The sequence below is a fragment of the Antedon mediterranea genome, chromosome 2, assembly GCF_964355755.1.
Source record: "Antedon mediterranea chromosome 2, ecAntMedi1.1, whole genome shotgun sequence".
NCBI classification, from domain to species: domain Eukaryota; kingdom Metazoa; phylum Echinodermata; class Crinoidea; order Comatulida; family Antedonidae; genus Antedon; species Antedon mediterranea.
Genome location: NC_092671.1, coordinates 23,960,263 through 23,986,917, shown reverse-complemented (window position 1 = coordinate 23,986,917; position 26,655 = coordinate 23,960,263). Strand labels below are relative to the sequence as shown.

Here is a 26,655-nt window from a genome sequence, read left to right as displayed (position 1 = left end):
TTGTTTCCTGTTAATTTTAAAATGGACCTGAAATGGAATTTCGATTTTCAAGAAATTCACACATGTTATTTAAATGTATCAAATTAACACAAACCCACACAAATAAAAACAAAATGTATAGTATTTTGAGTAAAAACGAAATTTTAAGATACCATGGTAAATTAGCGAAAATTACTCACGCCATTGCAATATTCTATTTCAACGGCCGTCGGAAGCCTCTATATTCACGACGTCACATATACATACGATGATATCGAGAGCGTGTATGCCGCCCAATAGTCAGTGAATGATCGACGGCCTGGAAAGATACGCGAAGCGTTGACACTAATACTAATTTATTCAATATTTAATGATTATGTTGTTGAAATATAGGTCCCTAAAATATACTTCGTTTGTTCTAAAACCCGAATTTAGAAGGCCTACCTCCCAAACCTTTACTAGGCCTAGGCCTACTAGGCCCCCAATCCAGAGCGCGGAGTCGATCCACCACCCACATCATGCGGCGAGGCTCCGTTTCATGTGTATCCAAGGACCAAAGCGATATCAACAACTTGCTGCGCTCATTGTCAAGCCAAAGTAAAATATGAATAAAATTCGTTTTCGAACTGCCTGATTCGTGACAAATAAATTATCATCTCATATTACTAATTTAATTCTGCTATTAACTAAAAACTAAAGAAACTAACACACTTTAGCAGTATAAATTACGAACAATATACAAAATACACGAACGGAAAATATGGATACGCATCATTGCGCACGGAGCTGTATCCCGGACAACGTTGCCAGGCCAACTTCGGTATTGCCAGAAAAAAACCGTTGATTTTAAGATTTTAAATCGTCATTTTCTCGATGAATAACCGTTTATACGGTAATAATTTTATCTAAAAAAATTCTAAATACGTTTCTGTAAATGCACAAGCATTTTTTAGAAAATACTCCATAGATTTCAAGAGTTATAGCCAAAAAACTGCAAATTTTCCATTGAAGGGATAGGAATATATTCGCAAAGTGACGTCACCCGCGAATTTTTTTGATTTTCAAATGGGGCTTTCCCCAAAAGGGCCAATTTATATTTTGTAACAATATACATTCTAGCAACACCTAATAGCCCCCAAAACATCATTCTAAAATGAAAAAAATCGAAAATCCATTTCAGGTCCATTTTAAATTGTTTCTTATATCTAATGTTTACATTCTTTCAAATTTTAAAAACGTAGACCATATTAAAACACTATGATAAAACACCTTAAATTTGTGACCAATCTGTATCAAATATATATCAATATTGTAGTCATTTTTCATAGTATTTTGGTAAAATATGTAGGTCACAAACTAGACATATGTAACATTTACGTCATTATGTCTATCTTCAAAGTAAGAATAATCCAAAAATAGATGTCAAAGGTTTTATTTATGTTCATTTAAATTATACAATAATGTATAAATATTTTCTGTAATGTTTTTCAATTTACAGGAATTTGTTGGAAACACCAATCCTGACTCAGAAGTTACCAATCTGTTTCCAGCACCTGTCCATGCCCGTTACATTCGTATCAATCCAACAGCTTGGAATAATCACATCAGTTTAAGATTTGAAGTTCTTGGTTGTCCAGGTATTTCTACAATAATATTTATTTCTTTACGCCCATTTATGTAGTCAAATCATTAAAATAATCAGATATTTGAAAAGTGAACTACTGGTAATAAAATAATAGTTTTAATTACACCAAATTTGATGACATTTTCATTGAATTTAATTAATCAAAATGGTTTTAAATTTTTTCTGTATATTACTGTATATGTATTTCACTATAGTATTATGGTATAAATGTATTATGAAAAGGAATTATTGCGGCAGATCCAGTTTTGTTTGTTTATTATAGTACCTTTAAAAAGTAAATTTAAATTTTGAAACGTTAAATTGCATAATGAAAGCAATGCATTTAAGAATAATACTATAATAATAGGATACCGGATCACCAGTTGAAATATTTCTTTACAAACATAAATGCACTAAACAGTATAAAAAAAATATCATACTAATCATGATTCTTCAATTGTAATAACTTTTGTTTTTTTTTTATTTCAGCTGAGATTGCTGATGGTGAGTAGAATATTTGTTTTCCATTTTGTGACTGAAATTGTATAGTATTCCTTTACTTTGGTATCGAATTTATAAGCTGATATATTCACTAAAATTATTAAGATATTTTTTGAAAATTAGGTTAAATCATTAATAATTCTGTTTACAAATACAGAGAGGTGTAGGGAGCCAATGGGAATGCAATCACTTGGTATTCCATCCAGTCAAATCGAAGCATCAAGTGAATACAACAATGCACATGGGGCACGACGTGCTCGTCTCGATATGACTCCTGATAGTGATGGTATCGGATCGTGGGCTGCAAGATCAAACAATCAAGATCAATGGATTCAAGTGAACCTTGGAGAAGTTAAGGAAGTAACTGGTTTAATTACTCAAGGAAGAAATGATTATGAACAATGGGTTAGTTCTTACCAAGTCTTGTACAGTATGGATGGAATCAACTGGGAAGTCATTCTTGGAAGGGATGGCCAACCAAAGGTAAATTTGAGCACATTTAATTGATATGTACGCTATCTGTATTACTATAATTTGTACTGTGTGGTTAATATTTTATTGTTAACTCTTTGTTGTTTTGTTAACATATATTTATGCCTATGATTTCAATCACTTTTAGGAATAGTATTTTGTAATATTTTGACGGGAATTTTTATTTTCTTATTTTTTATTATTAATTATAACAAAAATTAATATTGACTAATACAATTATATAGTACAGTTATACAGTAATAACCAGATTAAAGTTTAATTTTCCAAAACTGAAGATGAAATATGATGGTGTTAAATTTACATTTAATTTTAACATAACAAGTAAAACCAAATTTTATTGTTTTTAATGGTTAAAACTATGTTTAATTACAGTCATTTGTTGGTAATAGTGACAGAAATACACATGTTACTACATTGTTTTTTGAACCACTTACAACACAATATGTTCGTATTCGTCCTCTTCAATGGCGTTCACACATCAGTATGAGATTTGAAGTTCTAGGATGTGCAGGTAATGTTTGTTTTTGCTTTTACTGTGGACACTTTCAATAAATAATAATAGTACAGTTAGATTGATTGTAAAGTTAAACTGTATTAAAAGATGTGTCATGATATAAACCCTTGTGACCATGTTTCATGCCTACTTCATCTAGATATAACATGCATTTATGCCCAACTATATTATCAACATACTCTAATCATTTTATCCTGCAGTATACAAACCCGACATGATTTACAAATTTCAAATATTAAACAATATAAACATGTTTTCTTTATTACAGCTCCTGTTGAAGAAACTCATGGTAAGTTTTTAGGGACTAATTCATTTAACAATAATTAGTTTAGCTGTAGATACAATGAATGGTTTGTGAACAATCAATAAAAAAAAAAAAACATTAGCACTTTTATTCTTTATGCAAGCTGTAACTAAACATTTATAATTGTATATTCTTGAGGGTATGTATGCCTTAAATTTAATTGTACTTAAATAGATTAAAAAATATACTGTATCATTAAATTTGAACAATAAAAAAAGATTTGCATTTTGTTCAATAGTGAACTGCAGAAATGCTGTCGGCATGGAGTTAATGATTATCCCAGATTCGTCTGTCACGGCATCTAGTGAATACAACTCTAGACATGCAGCACGTCTTGCTAGGCTCAACCTGACACCTAGAGGTGGTGATATTGGATCTTGGGCTGCAGCATCTAATGACAATGACCCATGGCTTCAAGTTGATATAGGTGAAGTTAAAATGGTAACGGGTGTTATTACCCAAGGAAGAAATGGTAACTATGACCAATGGGTTACTGCTTATGAAGTAATGTATGGTATGGATGCAGTCAATTGGCAATCAATACCTGGAAGTGATGGAAATCCATTGGTAAGTTTTTTGTTACATTTGTATTTTTTGTTTTATTGTTAAATTTGTAGTTAATTATGTAAATGACACAGTAGTCACATATCAGCCCAGATGGTGCACATATCATCACTATCCATAGTAAATACAAGCATTACCAATTTGTTTTCTTTTTATAGGAATTTGGTGGCAATTCTGATAAAGATACTCAAGTAACAAGTCTCTTTCCTGATGCTGTGTTGGCCCGATACATTCGGATTCATCCTCTCAGATGGAATGGACATTGCAGTATGCGCATGGAACTTCTTGGATGCCCAGGTAACTCGCATTTGAAGTGTATGCTTCTATACAATCTATATTACTAATATAATATTTCTTACAATTTAGTTAGTTAGTTTAGTTATCCAGCAAGGTATGAAGCAATCGACAGAGTTTGTTTTTACACTTAAAGTAAAGAAATGGTTATTCACATAAATAAATTGTTATTACCCATACCAGATTGAAATGTCATTTCGTCTTTGTAATGGACTTGTTTATATTTTTAGATGAAGATCAAGAACCGCAAGAACCTACTGAAGGTAAATTTAAATGTTTAAGAAAGAATTTTTTTTATGTAAATGTACAAAATGACAGGAAAAACAGTATAGTATATTGTCAATGGACCTAAAAAATAATAATCTAATTTAATTTTTGTACAGAAGGATCTTGCTCTGGTGCAAGCCTCGGCATAGAATCATCAGAAATCCCATCAGGAAACATCCGTGCTTCAAGTGAATACAATGCCCAACACGGTGCTCGTCGTGGTAGATTGAATATTGAACCTGATAACGATGGCATTGGTGCATGGGCAGCCAGAACCAATGATCGTAATCAGTGGATTCAAGTTGATCTTAATAACGTGAAAGTAGTGACTGGTGTAGTAACCCAAGGGCGTAATGGAAATTATGATCAATGGGTTAAGTCATATGAAGTACTGTATGGCATGGATGGTTCTAACTGGGAAACAGTTATGACAACTTTTGGCACATCAATGGTAAGTTTATGTAATACAAATAGTTTGTAACAAGAAGCTATGAATTTATTGGTATATTCTTTCTGTATACATTATTCAGAATTATTCAGAGCAACTGGGAAATTATGGTAACATCTAATAATATTAATTAGTATTTGATTCTTTACATTTCAATACTCTTGTGATATTGTTTACATATCCATTGCTTGTTTATTTACAGGTATTTGTTGGCAATACAGATAAAGATACACAGGTTACCAATCTATTTCCAGTTGAAATACAGGCACGATTTATTAGAATCCATCCAATGACTTGGCACCAACATATTAGTATGAGGTTTGATGTCACCGGCTGTCCAGGTAAATAATTAAATTGTGCAAATGTCTGAATAGAAATGAATTATTTGAATAAACTGTTTTATGTTTATGTTATAAATTGGCTGACCATTCTATTCTAATGATTAGGAGCTGAAACAGAGTTCTGTACAGATCCTTTGGGAGTAGAAGAAGGAACAATTGCACTTACAGCATCGACTGAATATAATGCACAACATGGGCCTGAATATGGTAGACTTAATACAACTCCAAGGAATGGTAATATTGGTGCTTGGGCCGCTCAATCAAATAATCAAGACCAATGGATCCAAGCTGATATTGGTGGTATAAAAGAAGTGACTGGAGTAATTACACAAGGACGTAATGGGGGCTATGACCAATGGGTTACAACTTTTGAAGTTTTATACAGTATTGATGGTAACAACTTTGAATCAATCATTGGAGTCAATGATGCTGCTGTTGTAAGTTTTCCTTTTTTATATTAAAGACCTTGCCACTGATAGCACTATAGCATTGTCTTTTTGATTTATATATCAATCTAATTTTAGAATCTGATTTCTTAACAAGAAGTGTATCCTTACTAAATTATTGTTTCCCGTTAATTTTAAATTGTTTCTTATATCTAATATTTACATTCTTTACAAATACAGCCATAAAAACGTAGACCATATTAAAACACTATGATAAAACACCTTAAATTTGTGACCAATCTGCATCAAATGTAGATCAATATTGTAGTCATTTTCAATAGTATTTTGGTAAAATATATAGGTCACAAACTAGACATATTTGACATTTACGTCATTACGTCTATCTTTAAAGTAAGAATAAGAAATGTTTTATTTAAGTTTATTTAAATTATACAATAATGTATAAATATTTTCTGTAATGTTTGTCAATTTACAGGAATTTGTTGGAAACACCAATCCTGACTCAGAAGTTACCAATCTGTTTCCAGCACCTGTACATGCCCGTTACATTCGTATCAATCCAACAGCTTGGAATAATCACATCAGTTTAAGATTTGAAGTTCTTGGTTGTCCAGGTATTTCTACAATAATATTTATTTCTTTACACCAATTTATGTAGTCAAATCATTAAAATAATCAGATATTTGAAAAGTGAACTACTGGTAATAAAATAATAGTTTTAATTACACCAAATTTGATGACATTTTCATTGAATTTAATTAATCAAAATGGTTTTAAATTTTTTCTGTATATTACTGTATATGTATTTCACTATAGTATTATGGTATAAATGTATTATGAAAAGGAATTATTGCGGCAGATCCAGTTTTATTTGTTTATTATAGTACCTTTAAAAAGTAAATTTAAATTTTGAAACGTTAAATTGCATAATGAAAGCAATGCATTTAAGAATAATACTATAATAATAGGATACCGGATCACCAGTTGAAATATTTCTTTACAAACATAAATGCACTAAACAGTATAAGAAAATATCATACTAATCATGATTCTTTTTTTTTTTTTTTTTTTTTTTTTTTTCAGCTGAGATTGCTGATGGTGAGTAGAATATTTGTTTACCATTTTGTGACTGAATTTGTATAGTATTCCTTTACTTTGGTATTGAATTTATAAGCTGATATATTCACTAAAATTATTAAGATATTTTTGGAAAATTAGGTTAAATCATTAATAATTCTGTTTACAAATACAGAGAGGTGTAGGGAGCCAATGGGAATGCAATCACTTGGTATTCCATCCAGTCAAATCGAAGCATCAAGTGAATACAACAATGCACATGGGGCACGACGTGCTCGTCTTGATATGACTCCTGATAGTGATGGTATCGGATCGTGGGCTGCAAGATCAAACAATCAAGATCAATGGATTCAAGTAAACCTTGGAGAAGTTAAGGAAGTAACTGGTTTAATTACTCAAGGAAGAAATGATTATGAACAATGGGTTAGTTCTTACCAAGTCTTGTACAGTATGGATGGAATCAACTGGGAAGTCATTCTTGGAAGGGATGGCCAACCAAAGGTAAATTTGAGCACATTAATTGATATGTACGCTATTTGTATTACTATAATTTGTACTGTGTGGTTAATATTTTATTGTTAACTCTTTGTTGTTTTGTTAACATATATTTATGTGTGTGATTTCAATCACTTTTAGGAATAGTATTTTGTAATATTTTGACTGGAATTTTTATTTTCGTATTTTTTATTATTAATTATAACAAAAATTAATATTGACTAATAAAAAACTGAAGATGAAATATGATGATGTTAAATTTACATTTAATTTTAACATCACAAGTAAAACCAAATGTTATTGTTTTTAATGGTTAAAACTATGTTTAATTACAGTCATTTGTTGGTAATAGTGACAGAAATACACATGTTACTACATTGTTTTTTGAACCACTTACAACACAATATGTTCGTATTTGTCCTCTTCAATGGCGTTCACACATCAGTATGAGATTTGAAGTTCTAGGATGTACAGGTAATGTTTGTTTTTGCTTTTACTGTGAACACTTTCAATAAATAATAATAGTACAGTTAGATTGATTGTAAAGTTAAACTGTATTAAATGATGTGTCATGATATAAACCCTTGTGACCATGTTTCATGCCTACTTCATCTAGATATAACATGCATTTATGCCCAACTATATTATCAACATACTCTAATCATTTTATCCTGCAGTATACAAACCCCACATGATTTACAAATTTCAAATATTAAATAATATAAACATGTTTTCTTTATTACAGCTCCTGTTGAAGAAACTCATGGTAAGTTTTTAGGGACTAAATCATTTAACAATAATTAGTTTAGCTGTAGATACAATGAATGGTTTGTGAACAGTTAAAAAAAAAAAAAACATTAGCACTTTTATTCTTTATGCAAGCTGTAACTAAACATTTATAATTGTATATTCTTGAGGGTATGTATGCCTTATATTTAATTGTACTTAAATAGATTAAAAAATATACTGTATCATTAAATTTGAACAGTAAAAAAAGATTTGCATTTTGTTCAATAGTGAACTGCAGAAATGCTGTCGGCATGGAGTTAATGATTATCCCAGATTCGTCTGTCACGGCATCTAGTGAATACAACTCTAGACATGCAGCACGTCTTGCTAGGCTCAACCTGACACCTAGAGGTGGTGATATTGGATCTTGGGCTGCAGCATCTAATGACAACGACCCATGGCTTCAAGTTGATATAGGTGAAGTTAAAATGGTAACGGGTGTTATTACCCAAGGAAGAAATGGTAACTATGACCAATGGGTTACTGCTTATGAAGTAATGTATGGTATGGATGCAGTCAATTGGCAATCAATACCTGGAAGTGATGGAAATCCATTGGTAAGTTTTTTTGTTACATTTGTATTTTTTGTTTTATTGTTAAATTTGTAGTTAATTATGTAAATGACACAGTAGTCACATATCAGCTCAGATGGTGCACATATCATCACTATCCATAGTAAATACAAGCATTACCAATTTGTTTTCTTTTTATAGGAATTTGGTGGCAATTCTGATAAAGATACTCAAGTAACAAGTCTCTTTCCTGATGCTGTGTTGGCCCGATACATTCGGATTCATCCTCTCAGATGGAATGGACATTGCAGTATGCGCATGGAACTTCTTGGATGCCCAGGTAACTCACATTTGAAGTGTATGCTTCTATACAATCTATATTACTAATATAATATTTCTTACAATTTAGTTATCCAGCAAGGTATGAAGCAATCGGCAGAGTTTGTTTTTACACTTAAAGTAAAGAAATGGTTATTCACATAAATAAATTGTTACTACCCATACTAGATTGAAATGTCATTTCGTCTTTGTAATGAACTTGTTTATATTTTTAGATGAAGATCAAGAACCGCAAGAACCTACTGAAGGTAAATTTAAATGTTCAAAAAAGAATTTGTTTTATTTAAATGCACAAAATGACAGGAGAAACAGTATAGTATATTGTTAATGGACCTAAAAAATAATAATCTAATTTAATTTTTGTACAGAAGAATCTTGCTCTGGTGCAAGCCTCGGCATTGAATCATCAGAAATCCCATCAGGAAACATCCGTGCTTCAAGTGAATACAATGCCCAACACGGTGCTCGTCGTGGTAGATTGAATATTGAACCTGATAACGATGGCATTGGTGCATGGGCAGCCAGAACCAATGATCGTAATCAGTGGATTCAAGTTGATCTTAATAACGTGAAAGTAGTGACTGGTGTAGTAACCCAAGGGCGTAATGGAAATTATGATCAATGGGTTAAGTCATATGAAGTACTGTATGGCATGGATGGTTCTAACTGGGAAACAGTTATGACAACTTTTGGCACATCAATGGTAAGTTTATGTAATACAAATAATTTGTAACAAGAAGCTATGAATTTATTGGTATATTCTTTCTGTATACATTATTCAGAATTATTCAGAGCAACTTGGAAATTATGGTAACATCTAATAATATTAATTAGTATTTGATTCTTTACATTTCAATACTCTTGTGATATTGTTTACATATCCATTGCTTGTTTATTTACAGGTATTTGTTGGCAATACAGATAAAGATACACAGGTTACCAATCTATTTCCAGTTGAAATACAGGCACGATTTATTAGAATCCATCCAATGACTTGGCACCAACATATTAGTATGAGGTTTGATGTCACCGGCTGTCCAGGTAAATAATTAAATTGTGCAAATGTCTGAATAGAAATGAATTATTTGAATAAACTGTTTTATGTTTATGTTATAAATTGGCTGACCATTCTATTCTAATGATTAGGAGCTGAAACAGAGTTCTGTACAGATCCTTTGGGAGTAGAAGAAGGAACAATTGCACTTACAGCATCGACTGAATATAATGCACAACATGGGCCTGAATATGGTAGACTTAATACAACTCCAAGGAATGGTAATATTGGTGCTTGGGCCGCTCAATCAAATAATCAAGACCAATGGATCCAAGCTGATATTGGTGGTATAAAAGAAGTGACTGGAGTAATTACACAAGGACGTAATGGGGGCTATGACCAATGGGTTACAACTTTTGAAGTTTTATACAGTATTGATGGTAACAACTTTGAATCAATCATTGGAGCCAATGATGCTGCTGTTGTAAGTTTTCCTTTTTTTATATTAAAGACCTTGCCACTGATAGCACTATAGCATTGCCTTTTTCCCAGTATTATTGTCTTTTCGATTTATATATCAATCTAATTTTAGAATCTGATCTCTTAACAAGAAATATATCCTTACTAAATTATTGTTTCCTGTTAATTTTAAATTGTTTCTTATATCTAATATTTACATTCTTTACAAATACAGCCATAAAAACGTAGACCATATTAAAACACTATGATAAAACAGGTCACAAACTAGACATATGTAACATTTACGTCATTATGTCTATCTTCAAAGTAAGAATAATCCAAAAATAGATGTCAAAGGTTTTATTTATGTTCATTTAAATTATACAATAATGTATAAATATTTTCTGTAATGTTTGTCAATTTACAGGAATTTGTTGGAAACACCAATCCTGACTCAGAAGTTACCAATCTGTTTCCAGCACCTGTCCATGCCCGTTACATTCGTATCAACCCAACAGCTTGGAATAATCACATCAGTTTAAGATTTGAAGTTCTTGGTTGTCCAGGTATTTTTACAATGACATTTTAGTAAAAAGAAATTCCACTCTTAGCTTAAAAATAGTGAAAATAGTTTATTATCTGGTTGAATGCTCGTGAAAAACTAAATTCTGTACCGTTACCTAATAAATACTGTAAAATTGACTCAACAGAATAGTAATACCATTATATTTGTTTTAATTTCAGCTGAGATTGCTGATGGTGAGTAGAATATTGAATGACAAATTGTGTAATATTTATTTGTTGAGAATATAAACACATTATAATTTAGTTTAAACAGTTTCTATTTCTGTTTCTATTATGGCATTGATACCAGTACATGAATAATGTACATTGTAAAGAATAAGACAGTATGCCACCCTCCTAGTATATGCATATCTAAATTGTACCAGGAATAACAATTTTTAAATTTCATATTAACAATTTGTTATGTCAGGTTAGTGATTATTGACTGTTTACAATTACAGAGAGATGTAGGGATCCAATGGGAATGCAATCACTTGGTATTCCATCCAGTCAAATCGAAGCATCAAGTGAATACAACAATGCACATGGGGCACGACGTGCTCGTCTCGATATGACTCCTGATAGTGATGGTATCGGATCGTGGGCTGCAAGATCAAACAATCAAGATCAATGGATTCAAGTGAACCTTGGAGAAGTTAAGGAAGTAACTGGTTTAATTACTCAAGGAAGAAATGATTATGAACAATGGGTTAGTTCTTACCAAGTCTTGTACAGTATGGATGGAATCAACTGGGAAGTCATTCTTGGAAGGGATGGCCAACCAAAGGTAAATTTGAGCACATTTAATTGATATGTACGCTATCTGTATTACTATAATTTTTACTGTGTGCTCAATATTTTATTAATATATTCAAGTCATCTCTTTGAAGGAATGGCCAGGTAAATTGTTGGTTTTCTTTCTACTCATAAATGTTTTAATTTTATACAAATAATTTGAACTTTGTTTAGACTTTTTTTTATAGCTTGCCTAGATAAACTTTGGTATTACTATTTAAATTACATTTGGAAAACCACAAAATTAGAACCAAGCCTAAGTTATCTTTGGTATTTGGACAGTTAATTGAATTCTGCTATAGTCATTCTTGATATTAGAAATCCAATTCATTTGGACATCATGCATCACATTGTTCATTTGACTAAATTATTCTGTTACTGGAATGTCAAGGTTTTGTTTCTAATATTCTGCTTCTGTCCAATAATAGCTGTCATTTTTTACATTTGCAGTAACCGAAACAACTTTTTTTGTTTACAGTCATTTGTTGGTAATAGTGACAGAAATACACATGTTACTACATTGTTTTTTGAACCACTTACAACACAATATGTTCGTATTCGTCCTCTTCAATGGCGTTCACACATCAGTATGAGATTTGAAGTTCTGGGATGTGCAGGTAATATTTGTTTTAGCTTTATTAGAGAACACTTGCTATACAATCGTTTTAAGTTAAATTATGAAAGAAAATCATGATATAAGTCATTACAGTTTTGCCGGTACACTAATAATAAAATAATCAAATCTCAATAAAAAGAAAAAATACATTACTTTTATAGCCTAACTGAAAATGTGCTGCTAATTTTTGTTTTACTATGTATTGGTATACACTTTAAGATTAAATAATTTGTTGTTACATTATGAGGGTACTGTAGACTATATTAAGGAGATAGCTTAATTTGTAAAATCTATATATATATATGATCAAAATTCAATAAATTATATGGCATTGTTTTGTGTTTTTATTTAAAACAATCTCTGTTGCAGAAACACATGCTATTTAACTTTTTAATTAAATCTATATGTCTTTTCTTTGTTACAGCCCTTGTTGCAGAAACTCATGGTAAGCTTTCTGCTTTAAAATTGTTGGAATAAAATTATCTATTTATATCAGTGATCAGGTGAAAAACTATTCTCCATTTTGTTAAGATCATTTTTATAAAATTATTTGTATATTGCATTTGGATAAACAACAATTAAAAGAATTATAATAATATATTCAGAATTGATTATAGTAGGTCACAATTGTATTTTCATGTTTTTATACTATATTTTATTAAAAGAGTATTATTTTAACACCTATATAAATTCCTGTCATTTGATTGAATGATTGTGAGTCACATAGTGTGCAATAGTACGCACCATACTATTGCTTTTGAAATGAAACAGCGCCACCTATTTTGTACTTCCGCCGTATTGAATGTTATGACCAGTTTTGCAATGGAAGTACATTTTGAAGTACTAATTTAGACCAAAAAGGGCATTTAAAATAGCTTTAAATCATTGTATGATTTTTATTAATTAATGGGAACATCTCTACAAGACGTGGAATCGTGGCAAAAAAATAGAATTAGCCTAGGCCTAAATGAGTTCCAGTTGCCTGTCGAAGTTTCGTAATGGTATCACTGCCTTTCTAGCCTTGCCAGCTATGCATATAGGCCCGTTTGTATCAGGCTAGATGCTTTAGCCTTGCTAAGCCTAGGATTTTTTGATTGTTTGTTGACATAATTAGCACTACAGTAGGTGTGTTTATAAAATCCAAATAAATATAATTTTTAATGTATTATTAAAAATCAAATATTAAGATGTGAACCAAATTTGATTCAATCTGATTCAAATGAATCTATTTAGATGTTATATAAAACAAATAATGAATGTTTTATATTCATGTAAGGTTATATTTCAAATCGGCTTTGCCTCGCTGAAATATAACCTTTCATTCACCTCATGCCATTATTTGTACTATTACAGTACACTCATAAACATTCATTATTTGTATACCATGTAACATCATGTCGGTAAATGACAAAGATTGTGTACACTTTATAACAGAAAATTGTAGAAATGCTGTTGGCATGGAAAGTAGAGTTATCCCAGATGCGTCTGTCACGGCATCTAGTGAATACAACTCTAGACATGCAGCACGTCTTGCTAGGCTCAACCTGACACCTAGAGGTGGTGATATTGGATCTTGGGCTGCAGCATCAAATGACAACGACCCATGGCTTCAAGTTGATATAGGTGAAGTTAAAATGGTAACGGGTGTTATTACCCAAGGAAGAAATGGTAACTATGACCAATGGGTTACTGCTTATGAAGTAATGTATGGTATGGATGCAGTCAATTGGCAATCAATACCTGGAAGTGATGGAAATCCATTGGTAAGTTTTTTTGTTACATTTGTATTTTTTGTTTTATTGTTAAATTTGTAGTTAATTATGTAAATGACACAGTAGTCACATATCAGCCCAGATGGTGCACATATCATCACTCTCCATAGTAAATACAAGCATTACCAATTTGTTTTCTTTTTATAGGAATTTGGTGGCAATTCTGATAAAGATACTCAAGTAACAAGTCTCTTTCCTGATGCTGTGTTGGCCCGATACATTCGGATTCATCCTCTAAGATGGAATGGACATTGCAGTATGCGCATGGAACTTCTTGGATGCCCAGGTATGTGTTGTGAAATGTATACACATTCATTAAAATTGTTTACTTTAGTGTAGAGGTTCGACTATGCTTCTATTTTGTATAGACTTCTATAAAATAGGTTACATTTCCAGTTTAGTTGATCACACAAGTTTTGAAGAATCTATATATAAATCATGTCTAGATATTGATTGTACAGTATTAATTGAGCTTCATATGTGGCATCTTCATACGGAATTCAGACATAAGTATGACATTTTGAAATTGAGATTTTTGCAAATAATATACATTAATGCATTGCAATGGGGTATTTTAATTGTTCTATTAGAACAATTTAAGCATAAAAAACATAGGCTTTATAAAAATCATACACCATCTTTTAACCAATAGACGACAAAATGTTAAAATTCATGCATTTAGTTGTCTCAAAATAGGAAAAAAAAACATGTTAATGTATATAAAAATTGTTTCAACTATCATTTTCCGTAAAAAATAAATATCAGTTTTTCAGCCACTATATTGTTTTTGGCTGTATCTATAAATCTACAAATGCAACTTTTGACTGATTCTGTTTGAGATGCCACATATAATAAATGTTTTTGTTCCGTTTTGTTGGTATTAATAGGCCAAAAAATAAAAGTCAATAACAAATCGATGAATATTCTTTTTTAGAACTCGCAGTAACACCACCTCCTTCAGTCACAGGTAAATCATTTGTTTATTATACAGTTTTATATAATTTAATTTTATTTAATTGTTTTATTTCTTTACCCTGTAGAGTAGAGTTTAAATTGACATGTTTTATGTAATATAATATAACAAAATGTATAAACCTTGTATATTTCTCTAGTGTTAATAATATCTTTTCATTATTTATTTTGTTCTTTTTATAAAACACATGAATGTGCAATCATTACAAAAATAAAATTGAAAACTTTGAAAGCATGGGCCAACCTTAACAAAAACAGACTTATACAGCAATGCCTGTTGACACCAAAGTCAGATACACATCTATATATTTGAAATAAAATCAATCAATCATTTAGTTATAAATAATGCTACAAGTAAGCATTTAGTACTATTTATTGATTTCAAACAATTGTAAAAAATATTAAACGTTTAGATGTCTTTATCAACTTCTTAACTCGGCAATTAAGTGGAAACAACTGTTACAGCATGAATTAAAATATTCTAAAATTTTCTTTTGTATATCAGAAACTCATGAAGAAAGGCATGGACGTACTACATCTAGACAAGGTTTGCTCCACTATTTTATTTTAAAAATAAAAATTATCTTGTGTTACATTTAAAATCATATTTCTTTATCAAGCATGCAATTAAACTGTATAAAAATATCAGAAGTGACAGTATGGAGCCTATATCATGCTAACCCATGAATAACCACTTAAGGCCTATTTATACTATGGACGATAAAGAACCACAGGTAGATAGATAAACATACATTTTTCTTTCAAAAGAAATGTTCACCCTAGAACTATAGGATAACATTTTATGCTGTCTTTGATGAAAATAATATTTTTAAAAATCCAATCAAATGATATCATGATCATGATGTAATTACGTAGCCATAACATCGGCAAGGGTTCGAGGCTCACTCGCTCCATGGTTCTGGTGGTAGAACGAGTCTTCTCGGATAAGGACTATAAACCGTAGGTCCAGTGTACACATAGCTCATGCGCACTTTAAAGAACCTAGTACATCTTTCGAGACGAGTAGGGTGTTACCCCGGTGTACTAGTCCACACAAACACAGCCACTGTCACACACAGCCACTGTGCAAATTGAGACTGGACCGTTTTAGAGGTGTTTACCACCTGTTGGTCCAGATCCTTCACTAACTGAGTTAGTGAGAAGTCGAATAAATAAAATAAAATAAAAAAAAGAACAATACAATCACAATATTATAGCTCTTACTAATCATGATGTCATCTGATTATATATCAGATCAAAATATTATATTATAAATGAACTTTTAATCTTACAAACAATTATTAATATTCTTTAGTATGTAACAAAAAAAAGTACTTTTGAAAAATAATGTATTTTGTTGGTGCTTTTTTTTTTGCTTTTTAGGATCAGCTAAATGTATTGGGTGGGGAGATCCACATTATATAACATTCGATGGCAAGAAAAAGAACTTTCAAGGAAATTGTACTTATGTGTTCTTACGTGACACTCTAAATTCGCCTCCTCTATTCACTGTTTCTATCAAAAATCAATACAGACGCAGGGCAACAGTTACACTTGCAGAGTATGTGCTCGTTAATGTGTCCGATGTGGTCATAACACTAAACCGTAGATTTGATACCAGGGTATGTTTCTTTTTATTTCTTACTATGCAAGTATGTTACTAATATTTTGTTATGTAAAATGATTTTGTATAGAAGAGTATGGAAACATTATGTTATATTTGTATTATTTTAGAAATTAAGATCACACAAGAGAAAAAATGTGCTCCACTGTTTCTTAATGCATAGATTTAGCTTTAATAATTTGTTTTTAATTTTTAGGTAAATGGTGAATCTGTTGTTCTGCCAGTCATATCAGTACATGGTTTGTATATTGAGTATATTGGCCGCAACATTCTGATTACCAGTGATACAGGTTTCTGGTTAACTTGGGATGGTAACCATAGAGTAGAAGCCGGTGTTGAAGAACGTCACCAAAGCAATGTAGAAGGACTCTGTGGTAATTATGATGATAATCGTCATAATGATCTTACACTACCAGATGGTACAGTAACTTCTGATGAAAATGAATGGGGAAATAGCTGGAATGTAGATCCTCAGTAAGTTCATTACAGATCAAAATTGCAAAAGATGTAAAAAAATCAAATTATGATTTAGAATAGATTGTAAGTTTCTTTCTGTTTTGAATTTAATGTTATTCCAGGACTGCATGTATTATGGAATAAATAGTCTAAAAAATGTGTATGTAAAGATACAGCAAGAAACAAATTCTTTCCTACTGATTAATACACAGTCTGGAAATCTCACAAGATCTCACAATAACATTTATTAGGTAATCATTTAGAATAAAATGATCACCTATTGTTATTGTATGAAATCTTTATTAGGTTATATGCATTCATTCATATAACCTCTTGATTCTGTTAGCGCATATAACGCATGCGTACGCGTCCTTAAAATGTTCAAAATTTTCAGAATTTATTTTCGATGAAATTAGAGTACGTTTCAGGCAATTTTAAGCGTTTAAAAAATTGCCATAAGTGCGCAGATTTTTGCACGCGCACTGCGCGTCAAACGTTGTGGCGCACTGTTTTTGTCCGATTACTGTTGTATAACCTTTCTTTAACAATATCATAATATTGTATTAACTTTTCAACGCGAAAGTGTTATACGAGCACGTCAAAAGTGACAGGCTACGCACATGTAAGTTAACAAAATGGTGAAAATATGCTAAATTTTAAAATTAATATAATATCATTAGAATGCTTGGGAACACCGATTTTTTATTTCATTTTCTTGAAGTGTATGTATCATATGTATGATTTATTATGAAATTAAGAGAACAATAGTTGATTAAGTCATCATTAATGGCATATTAAATTTACAAAAATTAATTTCGACAATCAAACAAATTATAACATTTTCTTAGGCCGAAATAACAAACTTAACATTAACTTTCTTCCTTAAGAAGTTCATATATTAAAGTTAAAAGTATATAGTTTGACAGTGCATCATTTTTAAAAATCTTTAAAGATGTCATCATAGTAAAACATTATAATTCATTGCGGTATGTAATAATCTATCTGCACCAAAGTGGTTACTGCATTGTAAACGGAGGAATATTTCCATAATTTTTAGTCAGTTGTGTATGGCTCGGTGGTCTTTGCTCGTGTCTATAGCATTCAAGGTACCGAATTCGAGTCACACCTTGGGAAACGAAACGAAATAAGATTTTTTTTATTACCCGTATTGTTTGTTCGATTGTATTTCTTAGTGTATAGATTATACAGATGATTTATAATGAAATTTATTTAAAAACACAAATGTGGTTTATGACATTATATACGCAGAAGGATCTTTGATCGGATTATGATACCGGCTATTGTATTTGCGTTAGCAAGATCCTATCATATATTATAAATAACTAAAGATTCTGAGAAAATCAATCAATCAAAATATCTTAAATCAATCAATTATCTTTATTTAAATCAATGCATATAACCTATAATTCGTCATAGTGACGAATTAAATCTAGTTGTTATTATTGTTTATGTACACTTTTTGTGTTTTTATCTCAAAAAGTTGAATGGCAATGATCACAAAAATTTCACAATGTCTTTCAAATACTTTAACTTAATCCTAATAAGCTTTTCAGCGTGATCACTCATCTGTGAAGTAATTTATACGCCATTTTGTGAAATCACATTATCAATCATATCTCCATAACTCGTCATCACATATCAATGAAATTCACTATACATAAACTTCAGGTCAAGGGTAAAAATATTAGCAAATAAAAACGCACATGTACACAAGGTCATGCGCGTGAAATCATGCGTTAAAAATGTAAAAAGCTCAATATTACGTTTTGATAAATTGCGTACATAGAAAGCGTAAAAAATACCAATTTTTTGTACAAATTGCATTCTACTCATCTTCCATAGTACATTCACCAAATTTGAGTCCATTTCGACTTAAAATAGTGCTATATGAGCACGTTAAAAATGACAAAATGCGCACATTAATTGTACAAAAGAGCTAAAAATGGTAAAAAATAAGGCCTTTTTAAAATGATTATAACTCTTCAGAATGGAAGGTGACCCCCAATTTTTTTAAATTATTATGGAAGCCAATGAGTTGTAGATATAAATGTATATACACATTAGACGTACAAAATGGTATGACATCATTATTTTTAAAATAGGGTTTTTTCCTCTTTTGTCATAGACCACCATATTCAACAGAGAGTGCAACTCGCTTATCTGTGATCGATTTTCTTTTAATTTTTAATATATTCTACCTCAACCAATTATGTTACTTATGAGTTGCCAATATTTTCATTTTGATGACGTCATCACGTCTTAAAATTTGAATAACGGTGGTTACGTAATTTTACCTACAACATATATTTGAATACCTCTATACAGCTCTTCTGAATTAAAGTTGACCTTGATGTTTCTAACTTATTATGAGAGCTGGTGAAATGTAGATATGAATTCATAAAAAAATTAAGCCTATCAGATTTTGTGACGTTATGATATGGCCAGTTAAAGTTAAAAAGTAGTTTCTTTTCTCTCTTTCGTCAAATTTATACAAATTCCAAAGAGCGCTCAGTGCACTTCTACATGCCAAATTTTCTTCCAAATCATATAATTTTTTGCTCAATTCATTATCTTTCGAAATTGTGATCTTCAAGTTTATTTTGATGTCATCATATCAAAAAATTAGAACATGGTGTGGTTCCTGTAATTTCACCTATGTTACACTGTATATAAATATACAGTACACTGTACCGTATAGAGTATATATTCTATGACACATAATAGGCACCAATCAGCACCATAAGCATATATGCATCAGGTAATAGGATGGCATACATCAACATTTTCCGATTATATGTTAACATACGTGCATGTTTTAAAAATATTAATGTCAATAAAATTATAAAAATGATCACCTATAATTCGTCAAAGTGACGAATTAAATTCTAGTTACCGTATTTATTTCTTTCTGTACAGATTTTGTGTGTCAATTACCTCAAAAAGTTAAATGTCAATAATCACAAAAAAACGTGTTTTTGCGCGCGCAATATTTAAAAAACTCACAATCCTTAGTATATTCACCGATTTTGAGTTAATTCCAACTTAAAATAATGCTATACACGCACGTTTTCAAATTAATTGCACTAAAGTGCTGAAAATGGTAAAAAATAAGGCATTTTTAAAATGAAAATAATTCTTCAGAATGCACGATGACCCCCAATTTTTTTAATTTATTCTTGAAGCCATTGAGTTGTAGATATGAATTCATTCACACATTTGACGTACAAAATGTTCTAACGTCATCAAATGGCCACTTCAGTTTAAAAATTAGGATTTTTTATCTTTTTTTGTAGGTTAACACATTCCATAGTGCTTTTCTCTGTTATTTGAGCCCGATTTTTGCTCAAATTTCAGTATGTGCTTGCTATATTAATTATCGTTGTCATGAATTGCCATTTTCATTTTGATGACATCATCACGCATAAAAACTTCTCACAGCTTTTAAGAATTAAAGTTTACCTTGATGATTATAAGTGATTATGAAAGCTGATGAAATGTAGATATGAATTCATATAAAAATTAAGCCTCTCGGATCTTATGACATTATAATATGTTTAAGGAAAAAAGTAGTTTTTTAAATTTCTTTAGTCAAAGCTATACACAATTCAAAGAGCGCGCACCACGCTTCTACGAACCAAATTTCCTTCTAATTCTTATATTTATTTCATCAATTAATTATCTTTCAAAATTATCATCTTCAAGTTTATTTGGATAATGTTATCATACCAAAAAATTAGAACATGTTGTGTGTCCCGTAATTTCACCCATGCTACACTGTTTACAGATATACAGTATATACTGTATATATTCTATAGGGCATATAATAGGCACAGCTCAGCACTACAAGCGTATAATGCATCCGGTCATAGGATGGCATACATCAACATTTTTCAATCGTATTTTAATGTACGTGTATGAATGTATAAATTTAATTTCAGTAAAATTATAAAAAATGATCACCTATAATTCGTCAGAGTGACGAATTAAATTCTAGTTATAAATTTATATCTGTAGACTTTTTTGTTAATCTTTGTGAAATAATGGTTATTAGAGATTCCCAACATTCTATATTTTACAGATGTCAAGCTCAAACTCATGAAAGTGCTGATTGCCCATCTAATAAGGAAGCTATGTTTGAAATGTCTGACAGTTGTGGCATGATAAAAGATGCAGATGGACCGTTTCAGGAATGTCACAGTACAGTTGACTTCACACCATTCTATGAAGGTTGTGTCTTTGACATGTGCTTTATAGGTAGAGAAGACACTCTATGCAATAACCTTATTGCATACTATGAACGTTGCAGGGAAAATGGAATATTTTTACCTACATTTAGAACTGAAACATTCTGTCGTAAGTATTCAATTCAAACATCACCACAACATTTATATTTGTATTATTTGTCTTGTTTTATGTTTTTTTACTTTTTACTATACAAAATAATGTAAATAAATGGAGATTTTTATAATTCAAAACTGATCCTATTGTACACCACATATACAGATGTTTGTGGAATAAACACATTTATAAAATTATATATGAATTTAAATGGCATACATTAACTTCAGTAAGTGTAAATCTTATTTTAATGGTAATAAGTGATGCATGATGATAAGTCAAGTGTATGTAAGTACTGTATTATATTGTACAAAAGCCTGATGTGTCTTTCCTTAATTAAAGAAACGCTTTATTTAGCCACATACAGATGAAATACCAAAATAAAGCTCGGTGCACACTGTAGCTATTGGCTGAGCCATCTGGCACAAATAACACTTTGCTCACTAAAATATTTGCCACAAACTGATCTCGTTCTATCGGCCGCATACTAAACACCTTCAGTATTACGTGATTTTCTGATTGGATAATTACTTACTACGCTATACGGCGCGCGCTGACATATTTTAATAAAATAAAATATGTCATGCGCATTGGACATTTTTAGTGAGCTGTTAGCTCACTTTTGGCGCACACTTGAGGAAAATGACACACGTGACAAAAAATATTAAACACGATAGATATTTTCCTCATGAATTGTGGACAATTCCTCATGAATTGTGGACAATTCCTCATGAATTGTCCGGCGTACACAGTGAGCAAAGTGTTATTCGTGCCATTTGGCACTGCCGATAGCTATAGTGTGCGCTGGGCTTAATAGAGACAAAACGTTCTTCCTTTAAATTGTACTTCATATTACTGTAAGCTTTACTCAGAACCTAGCACCTGATGATTCAACAGAGATCTATCATAAAACAGTCTGTAGTGAGCAATAAAATGTTGAAATTTATATTATGTACCGGTACAGTATATATAATTACATTCTGTTTTTGTAATAGCTTACAATTGCCCAGAAAATACTCATTACACAACTTGTATGAGTTCCTGTCCAGACAACTGCGTATATATCACTCCAGAAGATGAGTGCCCTGATGCATGTCAAGAAGGATGTCAATGTAATGATGGTTATGTGTTGAGTGGTACACATTGCATTGCTGTAGAAGAGTGTGGTTGTTTCTCCAATGGACGATATCATGATGTAAGCAGGGAGTATTAATCAATTATAAATGCTAGTAGGAATTTTAAGGTTTTAAGAGTAATTTTTAGAGATAACATTGTTATATTATATAATCTTAATACTTAATAGATTGGAGCACGCTGGATTTCAGAAGATTGTACTGAACAATTTGAGTGTCAGTCTTCTAACAACATCACAAGTACGTCAATGCAATGTAGTGAAGGATCACATTGTGATACAGATAATGGCCTACATGGATGCCATTGCCCATCTGAACAATCGCTTGCAACATGCCAAGGTAGTAATCAAATTTGGTATCGACTTAAATTCATTCAGTATTTAAGAGCCTGTTAACACGTATGGCATAAGCCGTGGCGTAGCCTACGCCTTGCGTGTGAACTAGGCAGTGGCATTATTAACGCAACTCACTACGCCACGTCCATGGCGTTGTTAACGACCGCTACATACCTCAAATTAACTAACGCCACGGAGCTAACTCCAGCGACGCTTGAATGATTTTGACCTTATTTCAAGGTATTTACCAATTAATTCTTGTTTTTTACTGTAAATGTTATTGCGGATATAAAAACAAGCTATTTAGCTACTCTTTGCTCTTCGATTAAAAGCGCATGAATGGTTTAGGGTGAAATAAAAGTAAATAATGGCCAAAAGCAGAGTGTTTTTTCGGGAATGAATTGATTTAGAAATCAAGTGCTGACTATATTTCAAGAAATGGTTAAGAAAAAATCAAAATTGTCATCAAGACAGTGTAAAATCTAAAAAGGAACCAAGAGTTTAACTTTTAAAACGTAAATGATAGTTGGATTCTTTGTTTAATGCCATTCATTAATATAACGAACGCTGTACGTGTGAACACCTGAGCATTTTAATCCGTGGATTACCTTACCACTTGCGTAAGCCACGTCATTCTTACGCCATACGAGTGAACGTACCCTAAGTCTTCACGAATTATAGCTTATAAAACAAGCTCTGTAATTGTAACAAATCACTCATTCTGTGATGGTAAAAATACATTCCATCGATCCTAAGATTGGACATCATTTGGCACTGGTTAATCCAGTTCAGGCAGATTTTATTTCTTACCTAAACCAACAACAACAATTTTATTTTTGTGAAATGACCATTACCTCCAAATATATGGCACAGCGATGGGCACAAAATGGCGCCATCTTTTGCAAATTTATTTATGGGACAATTTTTGGCCAATTTTCCGTCCCTCCAATCTAATAAACCACTTGTTTGGTTTAGATACATTGACGACATCTTCATGACCTGGACCCATGGTGAAGATAATCTGGTCTCTTTTCTTCTGAATATTAATTCAGCCCACCCAACTATCAAATTTACAGCTACTAAATCCACTAGTAGCGTTGACTTTTTGGTGACCATAGAAAATGGTACACTCAAAACTGACCTATTCCGTAAGCCCACGGATAAAAATATTTACATGCTCCCTAGCAGTTGTCATCCCTGACGCTGTACTAAAAATATACCGTACAGTCAAGCATTACATATCAGACATATCTGTTATTAGTTATCCGCACTTGGCGGATAACCCCTGTTTATTGTCAGGATCTTTTTTTTTTTTTTTTGGTTATCCGCAACCGTAAGGTATTGCGGATAACCCTTGTTATTGTAAAGATCTTTTTTTTTTTTCATCTTCTTTGTTCTTCTTTCTTTCCCGGAATTTTGTTGCACGCATATCTCTCATCCTTGTCAACATAAGATTGTATAACTTTGTCATAAGATTGACCTGTAGCTGTAGATGTGCAGGAAACTTAGTTATATGACGTTAGAGTCGCGTAGCGTAAGTTACGCGCGATTTTATGAATTTCAATGATTGGTCATAGATTATAAACCAAAAGTCATTTTGTATTGACACTTGGTGAAAATTTAAGTCATATAAAGGGCAAACTTTCTATGGATTAAAAATGGCATGTTTCACAAGAAGTTACGCGCGCACGCGCATTTAAAGTTTCAAAATGCGCAAAATTAATTTCTAATCAACTTTCTACGCTGATCATGACATTTTGAGCATGTCAAAAATTCCCGCGCGCGAGAAAAAATGTACGCGTATGGTGCGCACGGAGCATGAAAATCATGTTTTTTTTCTCTTGAATTATGATTTTACAACCTCATTTTAAAAAAGATTGACATCATTTGAAATTAAAATGACGTCATACGAACACGTTGATTTATACCATTTGCGCACGTTTTAGTTGAAAAAGTTATAAATATTGTCAAAATAATGCCAATTTTGAATCTATTATAGCTCCTCAAGATCATCCACGACCCCCAATTTTTAAAATTTTATATGCAAGTAGATATGTTGTAGATATGAATTCATGCAGAATCTTTACCCCTCGGATGTTATGACGTCATCGTATGGCCACACGAATGTAAAATATAGGGGTTTTTACTCTTTCGTTATTGCTCATCACATTAAATAGAGCGCATCTCACTTTTACATGCCCAAAATTCTTCAAATTTGTTTTAATGTAATTATTTAGATAATTATCTTCTAAAATTGTTATCTTTATATGTCAATTTGATGACGTCATTGTGTTAATAATTGGATTGAAAAGATGGGTCTCGTAATTTTGTCTATGCTACACTGTATATAACATATACAGTTTATTCTGTAAAATACTTTAATATGATATATGCTACATAATAGGTACAATTCAGCACTGTAAACATATTTATTTCATGTCATAGGATGGCATAATAATTGTCGAGGTTCATATGGTTAAGTATGTGCATGTTGCATTTGCGCGGATAACCCGAACTCGTCAAAGTGACGAGTTCAAATCTAGTTTTTCTATGTTCTTCTTTCTTTCCACGAATTTTGTTCGCAGCGTATCTCTATCTTCTGGCCAACATGTGAATTTCAATGATTGATCATAGATTAAAAACCAAAAGTCATTTTGTATTGAAACTTGGTGAAATTTTAAGTCATCAAGCGCAAACTTTCTATGGATTAAAAATGGCAGTTTGCGCAGAAAGTTAAGCGCGTTTAAAATTTCAAAATGCGAAAAAATTAACTTCTAATCAATTTTCTACGCGTTTCATGTCATTTTGAGCATTTCAAAAATTCCCAGGCGTGCGCAATTTTTTTACGCGCGTGTGCGCACATAGCGCAAAAACATCTTTTTTTTGTTCGATTTTTGTTTTTCCAGCCTTTTCTAGTAAATTTACCAACTTTCAAACAATTTTGGACTTAAAATCACGTCATACGAGCACGTAGAATTGAAAAATTTGCGTGCGTTTTTGATGAAAAAGTTCAAAAATTCGTGAAAATTATGCCTTTCTTTAAAAAGTCATAGATTCTAAACTCCGTGGTGAACATTTTTAAAATTTCAGATTCATTGTGACGTCATCGTATGGCCACTCGAATATAAAATATAGGTTTTTTGTCTCTTTCGCATAGCTCATCACATTTAATAGAGCGCATCTCCACTTATCCGTATTCCATTTTCCCCCAATTTGTTATATTGTCTAGGCCAATCAATTATCTTTCGCATAATCTACCATTTTTTAAATTGTGATGACGTCATCATGTTCAAAAGCGTCAATAACTTGGGTCCCTTATTTTCACCTATTCTGCACTGTATGTAGTACGTATACAGAATATAGTGTATACCGTATATACTTAGACGTGACGCAAAATAGAGAGCGCACTAACATTTTTTCAATGGCATAATCGTTTTTCTGCGCGCAATATTCTAACGTATGACGTGGCGTTTGCGCTGCGGATAACCTAACTCGTCCGTAGTGACGAGTTCAAATCTAGTTCAGATTTAGATTTTCGGAATCGTATAGAAGAACTAACCGGACAGAGTGCCATTGGTCACAATCACCCAAGTTGCTTCCATTACGGGCTATTATTGAGAAACATATGC

General features: G+C 31.7%; 1 protein-coding gene across 1 annotated transcript in view; it reads left to right on the top strand.

Moving 5' to 3' along the window:
* LOC140039369 (uncharacterized) overlaps positions 1-26,655 on the top strand; it is a 203,269-nt gene that overhangs the window by 56,313 nt on the left and 120,301 nt on the right. The window contains exons 62-97 of the mRNA XM_072084972.1: positions 1,478-1,616; positions 2,093-2,107; positions 2,262-2,587; positions 2,969-3,107; positions 3,379-3,399; positions 3,653-3,981; positions 4,137-4,275; positions 4,503-4,535; positions 4,656-4,990; positions 5,190-5,328; positions 5,434-5,765; positions 6,211-6,349; positions 6,819-6,833; positions 6,988-7,313; positions 7,643-7,781; positions 8,053-8,073; positions 8,325-8,653; positions 8,810-8,948; positions 9,163-9,264; positions 9,316-9,650; positions 9,850-9,988; positions 10,094-10,425; positions 10,828-10,966; positions 11,145-11,159; positions 11,426-11,751; positions 12,238-12,376; positions 12,800-12,820; positions 13,810-14,138; positions 14,295-14,433; positions 15,082-15,114; positions 15,625-15,666; positions 16,503-16,741; positions 16,940-17,217; positions 21,299-21,573; positions 22,554-22,753; positions 22,862-23,030. Of these exons, the coding sequence (XP_071941073.1) occupies positions 1,478-1,616; positions 2,093-2,107; positions 2,262-2,587; positions 2,969-3,107; positions 3,379-3,399; positions 3,653-3,981; positions 4,137-4,275; positions 4,503-4,535; positions 4,656-4,990; positions 5,190-5,328; positions 5,434-5,765; positions 6,211-6,349; positions 6,819-6,833; positions 6,988-7,313; positions 7,643-7,781; positions 8,053-8,073; positions 8,325-8,653; positions 8,810-8,948; positions 9,163-9,264; positions 9,316-9,650; positions 9,850-9,988; positions 10,094-10,425; positions 10,828-10,966; positions 11,145-11,159; positions 11,426-11,751; positions 12,238-12,376; positions 12,800-12,820; positions 13,810-14,138; positions 14,295-14,433; positions 15,082-15,114; positions 15,625-15,666; positions 16,503-16,741; positions 16,940-17,217; positions 21,299-21,573; positions 22,554-22,753; positions 22,862-23,030 (6,307 nt within the window). The remainder of the gene's footprint in view (positions 1-1,477; positions 1,617-2,092; positions 2,108-2,261; positions 2,588-2,968; positions 3,108-3,378; positions 3,400-3,652; positions 3,982-4,136; positions 4,276-4,502; positions 4,536-4,655; positions 4,991-5,189; positions 5,329-5,433; positions 5,766-6,210; positions 6,350-6,818; positions 6,834-6,987; positions 7,314-7,642; positions 7,782-8,052; positions 8,074-8,324; positions 8,654-8,809; positions 8,949-9,162; positions 9,265-9,315; positions 9,651-9,849; positions 9,989-10,093; positions 10,426-10,827; positions 10,967-11,144; positions 11,160-11,425; positions 11,752-12,237; positions 12,377-12,799; positions 12,821-13,809; positions 14,139-14,294; positions 14,434-15,081; positions 15,115-15,624; positions 15,667-16,502; positions 16,742-16,939; positions 17,218-21,298; positions 21,574-22,553; positions 22,754-22,861; positions 23,031-26,655) is intronic.